This window comes from Pipistrellus hanaki (assembly GCF_964339955.1).
Source record: "Pipistrellus hanaki genome assembly, chromosome: 16".
NCBI classification, from domain to species: domain Eukaryota; kingdom Metazoa; phylum Chordata; class Mammalia; order Chiroptera; family Vespertilionidae; genus Pipistrellus; species Pipistrellus hanaki.
The window spans coordinates 40,730,526-40,745,485 of NC_140518.1; the positions used below are offsets into that span (position 1 = coordinate 40,730,526).

The window sequence follows — 14,960 nt, forward strand, 5'->3', positions numbered from 1 at the left end:
GAAGTCGGAGGGCTGCTCTTCCCGCCCGGCTCCGCTCGTTGGTGACGCCGTGGTGGGGTTAGTCCGGCCGCCCTTCGCTCGGAGCTGCACGCGGTAGGTGGCTCCTCGTGGTCGGAGGCGGGTCGCCCCGGGCCGGGCGGCGGGACGCTCCGGAGGAGGGGCCGCCTGGGGGTCCCGGCTTCGCGGCGGGGCCTGGGCCCGGCGGCCCGAGCGCTGCGGGCCCCTCGCTCCCCGGGCAGCCCCCGGCCTCGGGGAAAGGAAAACGGGGTCCGCAGACCCGCGAGCCCCCGCAGCCCTCACCCCACCTTGCCGCCCGCCTCCTGCCTGGAATGGGGGTCTCCAGTTGGCTGTTGACCTCTTTGCACCTCCAAGCCGATCTATTGGCTTGAAGTGATTATTGCTAATAGTAAGGTGACCAGTCGTCCCGCTTTTGGCGGGATAGTCCCGATTCTCAATAATTTGTCCCGCGGCGTTTCAAAAAAGTCCCGATTTTTAAAATAGGGACTTTTTTGAAGCGCCGCGGGGCAAATGGTTAAAAATCGGGACTGTCCGGTCACCTTATAATTGGGATGATTTCAGTGGTCGGAGTAGCAGGGGCGAGCCGAGTAGGTCGGTGATGCCCAGGCTCCAATGTAGCCGGAGGACAAATAACGGCACCGGGCGCAGCAGATGCACCGCGTCCTTTCCAACCTTTGAACTTTCTCCCCGGCCCCAGGTCCTTAAAAAAGCTCTGGTCCACTCCCCTGCCCTCTTCGAGGTTTAAGGTTTGGGTGAGTTTTCTGGCCTGGGGCGGAGGGGCCGCAGCCCTATCTATAGTCATTCCTTCTGAAAGTTGAACTCTGCATTCCTTTTTTTCTGCCTTTGCCTCAGTGTCTGTGATCGTAACCCCTCCCCTCCCGACTTCCCTGGTGGGATTTGCGAAATACAGAAAAAAGGGAGAAGTCGCCTTCTAGTTTTCTTCCTTCGCTTCAGATCCCACTCCTGCTCAGTGGCTTCCCCGGAGCAGAAGAAGCTCGGCCCGGCGAGGGTGGCACCGAGCCAAGTGTCCTCCTTTGGGTTGGGGTCTAGCATCACCCATGTTTTTTTTTTAAATTCCGAAGTTGAACTGGAATTTTCTTGAATTTCTGCTCAAAGTAAATGTTTGCTCAGCACTTCAAATCCAGTTTTCTGCCTTGGAGTTGCCTGTGGGTAGGAATATTTTTTACCCTCATGTCTGTGTGTTTGTATGTCCAAGGGGAAATTTTCCCTCAAATTGACAAAAAAGCCAAAAAGACAAAAGCACTTTTGCTTATGCAGGCAATGAGCGTATGGAATTATTGTTCGTCCTTTTCAATTGTAGGTTAATTGATCACACACACATCCTGTACATTAAAATTGAATTCGGTGGTGGTTCTTGCTGGTCAATTAAATTTTGTTTACCAGAATGATTCTTTTCATAGCTTGTTTATCAGAGCATTTTTATACAAATTTTTCATATTTATGATGTTAAGTAAATAGTAGTTTCTAAAACAGTTCTTGACTCAAAGTAGGTACTGTACAGCTATCCTTTGGATGAATTGCTTAGTGACACCTCTGAGCCTGATTTTCAAGGACCTATGCAATTTAGTGTTAAAAGATACCTAAAATATTATCTAATGTAAGCTTATCACTTACTATCAAACCACCAAGATCCCCAAATGAAGTTTTCTTAAAAAAATTTCTTTTCCATTTAAATACTTTTCTTGAAAGAGAGAATACAAAGGATCATCTGACAATGCTGATTACATTTTGTCCTGGCTTGAGACTGTTTTGACCAGGGCCACCAGGCCTTACTTTCCAGAAACCTTCCCAGCACTGTAACTTTATCCTTCATTCCCGGTCCAGATATCTACCCCATGTGTCTAGCCACAGAAATTTCTGCCTCAATTTAGCCATTACTGCAATAGTTAGCACAGTTCCATTTCCAGGCCGCCCTCCCCCTTGCCTTCCTCATTCCACTGCCGCCTCGCCCGTGGACTGTGCAATAAGAGCTTTGCTCACCCACTTGAGTAACACTCTTCTGGCTCAGGCTCTCAGCATCTCTCTATTGGAGCAGTTCCTCTTAACGAAGACTCTCACTAATTTCTGAATTTGTCACCCCTCCCGTTTCTTGATCTTTGACAGTAGTGTAAGGGAAATATTCTTTTCAGTGTCGGGCTGTCTTTCTCCACAAGATGGTTAAAGAACTTCAGCCTTCTGCCAGTCCTGATTATTACAGAAGTTTTATTAGTATCCTCTCGGAGCAACTTTTCAGCAATTAAGCATCTATAGGTATTTCTTCTGTTCTTAAAAATCATTGATGTCTGCTGTGAGTTTCACAAAATGCTGGCTGCTTATCCTGCCCCAGGACTAGAAAAACTTGCAAAGTTTTCTATATTATTTTCTTCTATAAAAAGTTTCAGGTACTTTGAGGTTGACCAGGCAGACATCCTTTCAGATATGTAATTAAAAAATATTAACATTTAGTGCTTTATGATTTACAAAGTAAATTACTGTGTATTAAAACTCAGATGAATATCACATCAACTGATGAGGGTTATTTTGCTGGGAAGTTTTTTCCTTAATGTCCCAGTGAGGATCCTGTGGGAGGCAGCTAATCAGTGCTTCTCTCTCATCCTATCTAATAAAGAAGGAATATGCTAATTGACCATCACTATGTCATAAAGATGGCTGCACCCACAGCTGAGGCCAAGTTTCCATAGGAGCCTTAATGAGCAATCAGCAGGGACCTGAGGCTACACCCTCGCCTGCCCCCATGGGGCTTGACAGGGGACCTCAGGCTTTACCCCCCACCCTGGCATCAGGCTGGGGGACTTAAGGCCACAGCCACTTTCCTGGCACCAAGCAAGGGGACCTGAGGATGTCTCCTGCCCGGCAGGGCTTGACAAGGGTGGGACTGGCTGAGTCTGGATCTAGCCCAATGGGGAGGGCCAGCCGGGTCTGGGTCTCATTCGATTTTGAGGTGCATGTAGGAGAGCAGGGACTTGGCTCTGGGTCCTGGGGTGAACCTCAGACTGACAGGAGGAAGGTTTTTATATACATTTTACTAATTTTCTTCCATCTCACACTCTATTATAAAGGGCAAATAGCAATATTAAATTATTTCTTCTGATTAATCCCCCTCCCCCTTTTAAAAAAATTATATTTTATTGATTTTTTTACAGAGAGGAAGGGAAAGGGATAGAGAGTTAGAAACATCGACGAGAGAGAACATCGATCAGCTGCCTCCTGCACACCCCCCACTAAGGATGTGCCTGCAACCAAGGTACATGACCTTGACCAGAGTCGAACCTGGCACCCTTCAGTCCGCAGGCCAACTCTCTATCCACTGAGCCAAACGAGTTTAAGCATTAATCCCCTTTTAATGTGCACGAATTTCATGTACCAGGTCACTAGTCGTTAATGTTTCTGTCTCTTCCTCTCCTCTCTTTTCTTAAATCAATAAAGAACATGTACAAAAAAGCATAGAAAACAGCATTTGGTGCAGGCAAAACTTGCAGAACAAAAATTTGTTATTTTCCTTTCTTTTCAAAACCAAATTATTTCCTTAGTTATTCTAATTCTTTCAGACTTTATTTATTTAAATATATTTTTATTGATTTTTTACAGAGAGGAAGGGAGAGGGATAGAGAGTCAGAAACTTAAGCCCTTGAAATGCTTCAGTTTTTTTATCTGTAAAATAGAGAATAACTTGTTTTCTTTAGAAGGGTATTAATTTCCAAGAATATTATTCTATTAACGAATAGGCATTAATTCTAGACAAGTCAAATTCAAGTCTGTAATAATCTGTAATTTTTACAAAATATACACTAATTTTAAACAGGCACCCTCTTCCACAAAACCAATAATTCTATAAAAATTTCAGGATTTTTTTTTTTGAAAATCATACATTGTACTTTGTACATTAAATCCCTGCTGTGGGTTATTTTGTTTCTGTCTGGCTCTGTCTTTGTCTCTCTCTTCCCCTTCTACCTCCTACCTCCCTCCCACTTTCTCTAGAAGTTAATGAAAAAATATCCCAGGGTGAGGATTAAAAATAAAAGTAGTAAAAATAAATAAAATCAATAAATATATCAGGTGAGGATAAAAAATAACAAGGTTATGGATAGGATACATGTAACTTTATTACATAAAGAAATTATTTTTAAAAAGACGGAAACTTAAATTCCGATACTGTGATTTCTTAAGGGAAAGATAAGAGGCAAGAGGAAAGGACACAAGCACATTCAAGGAAAGACAATTAGGATCACAGGTGAGTAAGGCAGGGGGTAAAAGAAAAGGTCTCTCCTGATTAGTTCCAAGTCTTTTAGATTATGACTCAGGGAACTTACAAAGAGCAGAGAACAAAACTCAAAGACGGCTCCAGGGGCAAGATTTAAAATTAGTAAGATTAGTTAATTAATTCCAGGACTTTTTCAAATATCCCCCTGTACCATCAAACAAAAAACATGAGCAAGTAGAGGATAATTGTAGAAGCTAGCAATGGTACGTGAGGTTTATTCTCTCTACTTTGTTTTTAAATGTCTACAATACTAAGTTTTAAATATCATTCAAAAGTTTAGATAAAGTCTGGCCAAAACTGGTTTGGCTCAGTGGATAGGGCGTCGGCCTGCGGACTGAAAGGTCCCAGGTTCCATTCCGGTCAAGGGCATGTACCTTGTTTGCGAGCACATCCCTGGTGGAAGTGTGCAGGAGGCGGCTGGTTGATGTTTCTCCCTCATCAATGTTTAGACTCTAAACCAGGGTACCTTCCTCTATACCAAGTTACCTAGTAAATTAGTTATTAAGTTTAAAATTCATTTTACCATTTAGAAGAGTAAGATGTTTATAATTGAGTTATCTTTTATACTTTATTTAGGAATCTGTTCAGAAGTTATGGATGATAAGCCCAGTCCTGGAGCCCTGACTGAGAGTTCAGAACATCTCTTCTCCTTTGGAGTTATAGCAGATATTCAGTATGCTAACTTAGAAGATGGCTATAATTACCAAGGAACCAGAAGAAGATACTACCGACACAGCCTTCTTCACTTGCAGGGTGCTATTGAACACTGGAATAAAGAAAGTCGTCCGCCCTGTTGTGTACTTCAGCTTGGAGATATTATTGATGGCTACAATGCGCAGTATAAAGCATCAGAAAAGTCACTAGAACTTGTCATGAAGGTGTTTGAAAGGCTTAAAGTCCCAGTTCACCACACGTGGGGAAATCATGAATTCTATAACTTCAGCAGAGACTACTTAACAAACTCTAAACTGAACACAAAGTTTCTAGAAGACCAGATTGAACACCATCCTGAAACTGTGCCTACAGGGAGTTTTTACGCTTACCATTTTGTTCCATTCCCTAAATTCCGGTTCATTTTACTCGATTCTTATGACTTGAGTGTCTTGGGCGTGGACCAGACCTCTCCAAAATACCAGCTGTGTTTGAAGATGCTGAAGGAGCACAATCCAAATTTGGAATTGAATAGTCCTCAAGGTGAATTATTCCTTTGAGCTGAGAGTCTAATACATTGTCTTTAAATTCTTCAGCTACCTTTTATTCAGCAGGAAGATGGATGATTAAGGTAAAAGTATATTGTCACTGTTGTTCAGGGTCAGGATTTCTCACAAGCCTCATGGCACATGGATTGGTTGCTGTGTTGGTTGAAAATTTATTTAAATATTTGAATGATTGTTCTGGGCTGAGCACTCTCTCTAGAGCTTAGCTATTTAGGACTGTAAGCAGTATTGACAATATCACTTTTTAGAGAGAGGGATAGAGAGTTAGAAACATCAATGAGAAAGATTCATCTATCAGCTGCCTCCTGCACACCCCCTACTGGAGATGTACCCGCAACCAAGGTACATGCCCTTGACCAGAATCGAACCCGCAACCTTTCAGTCCGCAGGCCAACACTCTATCCACTGAGCCAAACCAATTTCGGCTAATTTATTTTCAATATAACAGGAAGCTAGTGAAATAATCAGAAGAGTGTCAAGACTAGGAGCAAGATACTGGTCCAGTGTGATTTATTTGTATATTCTAAATTCTTGTGGTTTCCTGTTTTTAAGTTGATTGGTGCCAAATGTTCCTAAAGAGAAGTATAAGTTACCCACATTAACTAAGTTAAAATGCCCTAATGATGAGAAAATTGTATTTGGTGGATCTAACTTACAGAATTTATCTTAGGACTTTCCGAGCCTCAGTTTGTCCAGTTTAATGGAGGATTCAGCCAAGAGCAACTGAACTGGTTGAATGCAGTCCTTACATTCTCTGACACAAACCAAGAAAAGGTGGTGATCGTGAGTAAGTATTTAAATGATTTGTGTATCCTACCATTTTAGAGAATGGGAAGCTAGATTTTAAAGCATACTAATAACATTTATGTTGTGGTAATCCTCTTTCAGTAAAATGAATGCTTAGTTTAAATTGAAAGACAATCTATATATATGAGATTAACATTTAAGGTGGAGTCGGGAAAGAATCGAATTATAAAGTAACAAAAACATCTTGCCAAATACTAGAACCTTTTAGGTTTCATAGTAGCATTTCTCCAAATGGGATCAATTTACATAGTAATATTTAAATGAAAAATTCAGTCTAGGTCCCCTACCACACCTCAGCCCCTGCTGCCTGGGTGAAAGCAAAGCCGATGTAACAGGGACAGGTGTTAGAAATAACTGACAGTGAGCTGTTATGTGATTATTGTTTTCATTTAGAGTCATTTTTGACAGACATGCTCATTAAAGACTTAGGAATCTGGAGGTGCTTACAGTACATGCATTGTGGCTGTGTGCGCATGTATGTATAAACAAAGAACTGACTTGGGGATTTGCATTGTGGCTGGTATACTTGGTTTGGGGGCTGAGATTAGATCCCTTGTTTTAAGGATAAAATTGATGTGGCATAATGGATTAAGGGTCACAAGGACAGAATACCATTCTGGCTCTTATATCTGTGAGCTTTCATTAAGCATCTGCCAAACCTACAAACTTCGTTTTCTCAATATTGTATTGAATCAAATGAAATTGTAAATATGAAAACCCTTTGAAAATTATAGGCTGCTCAGGTTATTGATGATATAAAATTAGGTTTCTATCAATATAGTTTTCACTTATTATCTTTAATTGATGTAGCAAAAACATGTAGGTGGAGTTAACGGTGTTTCTTCTACCATTAAATATTCAAGGCTTGGAAAATGTAAGGGACCCTCAGGGGTTATTGATATGATGTGACACTATTTTGGCTTTACAATGAGTGGTCTCAAAAACTGAGACTTCCTGACTTGTCTCTTCTTCACTATTAAGTTGTGCTTTTGACTTTAGAGAATGGGGGGGGGGGGGGGGGTGCTTTTTTCTGCCAAGGGCCATTTGGATATTTATAACATCATTCCCGGGCCATACAAAATCATCAGCTTAAAAATCAGCCTGCTCTATTTAGTCAATCATTAAATTAACTCACCCCTAATGCCTTGGCAGGGCCAGACCAAGTGATTTCGTGGGCCAGGCATTCCCCTCTTCTGCTTTAGAGAATACTGGTGCTAAAAGGGACCTAGAGAACATATAGTCAGACCTTTTAATTTTAAAGATAAAATAATGAACCAAAAAAGATTAAACAACATAGCTAACATCCCGCAGCTCCTGACAATTGAGGCTAGAGAGTCCATGTTTTGTATCCCAGCCCCTTTCCCAAACTATCCTGTCTTCTCATTGTATTTATGTCAGTGTACTTTACCTACATTATCAGTCTCTAAAATCTCTCCTGTTTTCTTATAAGCCTAGAAACTAGATGAACAAACCTTTAACTCAGTGCCTTCGGTTTTCTTTAGCACTAAAGTTTAAAATGACTATCAGAATTTTTCTTTTTGTTTTTTTTTCCACTTCCCTTTTGGCTACTCACATGTCATTTTGCCTAATTCTAGAGTTTGGGCCATGAAGGTGGAAGACAGAATTGCTATTAGCTGAAATATGGAACCCTGCATCAGGAGGGGCTTGAGGGGAGAGCTCAGGAGTTGAAGGTTGAAAATATTAACTTTCAGGTGCCTGTTACACGTGAGCAGAGATGTTGAGTATAATGAATCTGAAATTCAGAATAGAGGTTTGAACTCGATGTAGAAATGTGGAAGTTGAAAGAATAGCAGATGATATTTAAAACTATGGACATTGCTAAGAGATCACCAAGTCTTTAGGTGGAGACAGAAGTAAAGCCCACAACCAAGCATTCAGGCACTCCTAATAAGATACTGGGGGGGGAGGAACCGGCAAGGGAGAGTGAGAATCAGTAGCCTTGAGGTTGGAGGGAAACTGGGTGGATTGGTACTGTCCTGGGAGCCAAGTGTTTCCAGAAAAAGGGAGCAACTAATTGTGTCCAGCGCCACAGCAATTCGATAGGTGCGTCCAGTCACATGGCCTGGAAGTCACATGGCCTCTTTGGACCCTTAGCCCTTGCTGCGTTTTAAAGAGGGGCTGAGTGTAATTGTACGGACAGGTGTCCAATATTAGCCCTCCTTTTTTATACAAAACTAGTAAATATTAAGCAGACTAAAAATATTCAGAATAAAAATAAACAGTAGCAGAGAGCATTAGTGGGAAGAAGCAAAGACCAATGAGCTATTTATTGTGTCTCTCCTTCAGAGTGAAATGTGGCCTGATGGAGGATGTGGCCTCATTTATGTCCTGGCATCTTTCCACTTATCTCCTGAGGGACCTAGTATGAATATTCCCCACTTTTGTTCAGTTTTCTCATCTGTAAAATGGCTATGGCTACCTTGTTCTCTTGGAGGTGTTTAAAGGGGCATAAATCAGTTTCTTATAAAACACAGAGTGTTTAGAAAAATGGCATATTATTCACTGGCCCATCCCTAAGCTACCTTTTATCTAAGGGTACCTCTGTGTGTGTGTAACATGTCTATACTTTCGGGAGTCAGGGAGGCTGGACTCTAGCACAGCACTGGCCTGATTCTGCTGCCTTTGTAGACTGCCCTGGGCGGGATGCCTCAGTTTCCCTTGACATGTGTACATCCTGGGACTTGCAGGGCTTCTGTCTCTGCTGTGGCCACTGCCCTTGTATGTAAACTATCTCACCCTCCTTTATGCTCCAGACACCTGGCTATAGATTACCTCAATGGTCGGCAAACTACAGCTCACGAGCCACGTGTGGCTTTTTGGCCCCTTGAGTTTTTAGCAAAGGCCAGCTTAGGAGTATCCTAATTAAGTTAATAATAATGTACTTACCTATATAGTTTAAGTTTTAAAAATTTGGCTCTCAGAAGAAATGTCAATCCTTGTACTATTGATATTTGGCTCTGTTGACTAATAAGTTTGCAGACCACTGGATTACCTCATTCTTCATGTATGTGAATTTTCACTGGCCTCAGCCCATAATGAAGGAGCAATGCACATTGTTTTCCTGAGTACTCACTTTTAGCTATTTTGGTGAAAGCAGTATATCCTAATTGGCTCACAACTCTTCTCTTTAACTGACAGGTCATCTTCCCATTTACCCAGATGCCTCTGACTCTGTGTGCCTGGCCTGGAACTACAGAGACGCCCTCGCAGTCATTTGGTCGCATGAGTGTGTGGTGTGTTTCTTCGCTGGTCACACTCACGATGGCGGCTACTCTCAGGATCCTTTCGGTGTGCACCACATCAACGTGGAAGGGGTCATTGAAACAGCTCCGGACAGCCAGGCTTTTGGCACAATCTATGTCTATCCCGACAAGATGATGATGAAAGGGAGAGGCCGAGTTACAGACAGAATTATGAATTACAGGAAGGAAAAACCTTTTCCATTTTAGTCTGACTTATTTTATCCATATATAATAGAAAGAGGAGCTTTAGCTTTGTGTTTGTGCTCTGCTACCCCGCCCCTCACTCCTCAGTCTCATTGTTTAGTATTCTCTTAGTGTAACAGAATGTATTTATGGCTTCAGTGTGTTTTGCTCAAAGGACATTATGAAGTCATTTTGGAATGTATATCCAGTGCTAAAAATTGGAAAGAAAATGAATGAAGGTTCCATGAATGAACAAGGGAGGAGATCGGGCAGGGTGGGGGTGGGGTATAGTCCTCAAAACAGACTTTATTTTAGCCTTTCCTGAGACTTATAAAATTTTTTACGAGGAGAATATGCTTATTGACTAGCTATGTAACTAAAATTCATAAAAAAGCAGCTCAGGTAAAGCTTTTCCTTTTAACCATCCTATGCAAAAGAGCTTTGGACATTTTTTTTTGCTCAGAATATCCATCATATTCTATTTTTATAAGCTTGTGTTCCTATTTTGTAGACCAAAACTATCATGTTACTCCCCGGGTGAATGGAGGGTGCTCCCATTCACGTGAGTGATGGGTGCCTCTCGTGTGAGGCTCTCAGGAGGGCCTTCAGAGAAGTGTGTGGCCAGTGCAGCTGTGTGCCTGTTCCTGGGTCTGTGTGGGCCACCAGCTAGAGCTGCGTGAGGGTAGACAGCAGCTAAATGAATTCACTCTTGACTCCCTTCGTAGATAAATGGGACATGTCCAACTCAGTTCTCATACATGCTGAGGCTTTTTTGCAGAAACACTAGATGGCAAATGGGGACTGTTTGGAATGTAGAGAAGGTTTGATTCAGGGCTTAAAAACAGGGACCAACCAGTGCTGATCCACATGACTGTGCCTGCCCAGCACCTTCCCTAGGCAGTACAGGTGCGTTTGTTTTCTATGGCTATAGTGACAAATTACCACAAACTTGGTGGGTTAAGTAACATATTTGTTCTTACAGTTCTGGAGTCAAAAGTCAGAAATTATTTTCACTGGGCTGAGATCAAGCTGTTGTTAGGGCTGCATTTTGCTATGTAAGGTAACAGTCCGAGGTCCTGGAGATCAGGGCCTGGATATCTTTGAGGGCCGTTATCCAGCCTGCCTCCGAGGTGACTGGTGTACTCCCTGCATTAACTAACTGTGTAATGGTGAGGAAACAGACCCCTCCATACCATGTGTGAAGAAAGGCCTGGGGGAATGTGGAGCAGGAAATATGTTGCTTGAGGGGATTAGGGATGGCTTAAAGAAGAAAGAAGAAAGGCTTAAATGGGTGTGGCAGTGCATTTCAAGTAAACAGAATAGCATAAGCAGAGGCATTGAAGGATATGCTGAGCTTAGGAGATGCAAAGTAATGATATAACGATTCACCGGAAGGTGCTGAGGTTGGGCTGGTGGTAAAGCAGGAAAAGGTTAGGCTATGGCTTTGTGCAGAAGAGCCTTGAGTGACCAGCCCAGAGTTCAAACTTGTCACCCAGTGTGAGAGCCCTCAGTTCCTGAGCTGGGCCATATATGATTAGATTGGTGTTTCAGTCCAGGCAGTAGATGATGAGAGGCTTGTGTACAAAAGTGACAACGGGAAGAAAGAAAATTGGGGGTGAAAAGACATGTTTTGATAATAGAAATATTAAACTTACTAGTAATACTTCAATTGAAAATAGAGCTTAAAAGTAATTTCAGTAATCTCTTTTCTAAAGGCAGTACTCTACCAAAAGTTAGTTCCTTTTATATACATATGGAGATGTAAAGGGAACTATAAACTTACAAATTCACAGTGTGAAGTGGGAGATGCAGATACAATAAACGTGTATCTTGGACATTTTTTTTCAAATTGGAACATTATTGTCTTTTAAGCCCAGAATCAAGCATGACTTGGAGGGTGGGTGGGTCCTATATAGAATTTGCAAGTAAGTCCATTTCCTCATGTATGATCTTAATAATTATACTAAAAAGACTTATAAAAGCCATAATTGTTAATGCAGGCTAAATGTACATTGGAATACTGAAATCCTTAAAGTAAATTTCACTTTAATGTCAACTAGATTTTTCCCCCCTTTTACCTCATCTAAATCTTGATCAAGAATTTCTGACTATCCAGAGGCCATTGTGTAAAATAAAACATATGTATACCTCCTTTAACAAACATTTATAGAATACTTAAATTGTATTAAAGCCTGTAAAAATAGAGACAAACTACCAGGCTCATTTTCACTCTGCTGAGTTATGATTGGTGCTAATACTTTTTGAGTGAAATATTTCCTGAGACTCATGAAATCGTGTCTTGAGTAGCCCATGTGAAAAGTTGCCATCTAAAACAGCATTGACCAGCAGAAATATAATGTGAGCCTCTTAAGTATTTTAGCAGTCACATTTAACACAGTAAATAGAAACAGATAAAATGAACTTCCATTATGTTTTATTTACCCCAAAATATCTAAATATTTCAACATGTAATTAATATAAAAATTTTACATTTGTTATACTTTGTCTTTAAAATCTAGCATATATTTTATACTTCAACCCATCCATTCGGACACTAACTTCATTGGAAATACTTGATCTAAATTTAGATATAAAATTTGTAGTAGGTTCACATACTTATTCCAAGCATGCTTAAAACAAGTGTTTTAAACATTGTAAGTTTTCTAATAGCTGAATCGAAATGTTCTTAAATTAAAATGAAAAAGAAAACTTCCTCCATCTAAACACATTTCAAGTGCTCAGTGCCCCACGTGGCAGGTGGCTACTGTATTGGAGAGGACAGCTCTAACATGGTCTCACCCCAGGGTTACTTTTTAAAAAATATATTTTATTGATTTTTTTACAGAGAGGAAGGGAGAGGGATAAAGAGTTGGAAACATCGATGAGAGAGAAACATCGATCAGCTGCCTCCTGCACACCTCCTACTGGGGATGTTCCTGCAACCAAGTTACATCCCCTTGACCATAATCGAACCTGGGACTTTTCAGTCCGCAGGCTGACGCTCTATCCAGTGAGGGCCCAGGGTTACTTTTGAAAATCATTTTTCAAATGTGTATAGACTTCAGTCTTATTTTTCATTTATAATTAATTAATATTCCCTTTTTGATTCCAAATTCCTTTATCTAATTTTCCTTTCCAAGACATGCTTGCTTATTTGGTTCATCTGGGGTCCTCATTTAACTCATGGCGCTGTACAGTTAAATGTAATGAGATTAGGTCAGGGAGACAGTCCCCTCTTGAACATTCACTCTGTTTCTGTCATATTAACCAAGCCCTGCTTCCTTGTATTTTAATCATGTGTAGTAGCCCTTTGCAAGCACTTTATATTTTCAGAGTGCTCTCATAATATCTAGTTTGATCCTTCCAACTGTCTAAGTAGCTCTTGTTTTAATCCTGGGTTATAGATAAAGAAATAACCACCAGAGTTTTTTTAAAAAATATTTTCCAAGTCACATAGGTAGTGGGGAAGCTGAGTTAGAATTCATATTTCTTATCTTTTCCCAACTGCCTTTTGTACTACACTATGACAATAGGATGTCCGACCCCGACTCTTACTAGTCCCATCCAACCTGTGTTTTAATGTAGTCAGCCTTACATTTCTGGGATTTAAAAAAAAATCCATGTTTATAAAAATGGAATATTCTCATTTTAAGAACAGGATTCTTCATTTCATTAACACATCTTGCAGTGAGTTGTCCAGAGGGATTGCATCTCCTTGGTAATACTTATGTAGAGCCATGCAATAAATGGTAAAACAGCAGTTATACTGGCAACAACCACCCGAATTCTTCCACCAACTGGATTCCTATAAAGATACAAAAATTATCATAAATGAAAATCCAGTAAAAATTATAGATTACCTTGAAAACAAGTATAAAGATAGAATTTGGTAAAATACATCATTACTTTTTTGTATGATCCTTTCTAAAAAACACTGAGCTATAACTTATTGATCTTATAAATTTATATATTCTTAATGCAAATCCTGTTTGTTTACATGTGTTGCAAATAGCTGTTCCCACTACATGATGTCTTAGATAATTATTTGAGGAGCTGAAGTGGTTGACTAATTAAGCAATGTTAAAATTTATTCTTTCATAATGATTTTTGTGTCCTGTTTAAGAAAACTTCTCAGAGGTCTGGAAAATATTTAGTTATCTTTTTGAAGTTTTACTGTTTTGCTTTCACATTAAATCTGTAATCCACCTGGAATTGATTTTTATAAAAGTTGTAAGGTAAGGGTTGTTTCACTTCTTTCCTTTATGTTATTCAGTTGCTCCAGCATTGTTCATTGAAGACTGCCTTTCTTTGCTACCTGCAGGGCCATTGTGTCATTAGTCAAGAGGCTACGTGTGGATGGATCTTTCTAGATTCTATTTTGTTTCATTAATTTGTTCTTTTGCTAGTAATAGATTTTAGCCTATACTGCCACTAGATAATTACTTAGGTCTTCATTATTTCAATATTTAGGTCTTATTTAATTTCTCTTATAATATTTTATAGTTTTGTGTAGAAATATTTTGCATCTCTGCTAGATTTAGTCCTAGGGATGTTAATTTTATTATGTTATTATGAATGCTAACTTTGTGTTATTATTTTGTTACTTGCTGATAAAAGTACAGTTTATTTTAGTATATTGTCCTAGTATCCAGCAATCATGTTACCGTCACTTATCCAAATAACATTTTAGATTCTTTTTGATTTTTTATGTATGCAATCATGTCACCGTAAATAATAAACATTTATTTTTTCCTTCTCAGTCTTTGAGCCGCCTTCTTCTTGCCTTATACTGGTTAGGACAGAGCTAGAACAATGTTGAGTAGAAGTGTCAGTAGTGACTAACCTCATCTCATCCCGGATCTCAGAGGGAAAGTTTCACCTGCTCACTATTACCCACCATGCTTTGGCATAGATACCCTTTCTCATGTTACCTTCCCTTGTATGCCCATTTCCTGAGAGCTCTTACTGTGAATGGATGTTGAATTTTATCAAATGCTCTTTTTGTATATAATAGATTGAGAAGATTGTTTTCTTTTATTCTGTTAATGTAGAAAGCATTGTGGTTCTTTAAATATTAAAACCATCTGTTTTCCTTGAATAAACACAGCTTGGTGGTTGGGTTATATATTGCAGGATTTAATTTGCTAATGTTTTGTTTAACATTTTTTCATCTGTGGTCTTAAGTGAGAT

At 40.0% G+C, this 14,960-nt stretch overlaps 2 protein-coding genes across 4 annotated transcripts in view; one reads left to right on the forward strand and one right to left on the reverse strand.

Annotated features, from left to right (window-relative positions):
* On the forward strand, window positions 1-14,529 carry ADPRM (ADP-ribose/CDP-alcohol diphosphatase, manganese dependent). Of its 2 annotated transcripts, XM_084863944.1 has the most exons (5): window positions 74-93; window positions 4,207-4,270; window positions 4,877-5,494; window positions 6,188-6,304; window positions 9,484-14,529. In XM_084863944.1, the coding sequence occupies exons 3-5, from the start codon at window positions 4,894-4,896 to the stop codon at window positions 9,792-9,794; spliced, it is 1,029 nt and encodes a 342-aa protein (XP_084720070.1). In that variant the 5' UTR covers window positions 74-93; window positions 4,207-4,270; window positions 4,877-4,893; the 3' UTR covers window positions 9,795-14,529. The 2 variants fall into 2 exon arrangements, with proteins under 2 accessions (XP_084720069.1, XP_084720070.1); XM_084863943.1 differs by lacking the exon at window positions 4,207-4,270 and having other exon boundaries at window positions 1-93.
* The window catches only part of TMEM220 (transmembrane protein 220), an 18,795-nt gene continuing 17,041 nt past the window's right edge, over window positions 13,207-14,960 (reverse strand). For both annotated transcript variants that reach the window (XM_084863961.1, XM_084863960.1), the window contains one exon: window positions 13,207-13,575. In XM_084863961.1, coding sequence (XP_084720087.1) covers window positions 13,443-13,575 — 133 coding nt within the window. In that variant the 3' untranslated portion in view covers window positions 13,207-13,442. The remainder of the gene's footprint in view (window positions 13,576-14,960) is intronic.

Excerpts from the sequence above, each read along its gene's own strand:
- ADPRM (XM_084863943.1), top strand. The coding sequence starts at position 4,894 with ATGGATGATAAGCCCAGTCCTGGAGCCCTGACTGAGAGTTCAGAACAT. Across the intron at positions 5,495-6,187 it reads GGAATTGAATAGTCCTCAAG|GACTTTCCGAGCCTCAGTTT; the intron begins GTGAATTATTCC and ends AATTTATCTTAG. Across the intron at positions 6,305-9,483 it reads AGAAAAGGTGGTGATCGTGA|GTCATCTTCCCATTTACCCA; the intron begins GTAAGTATTTAA and ends TTTAACTGACAG.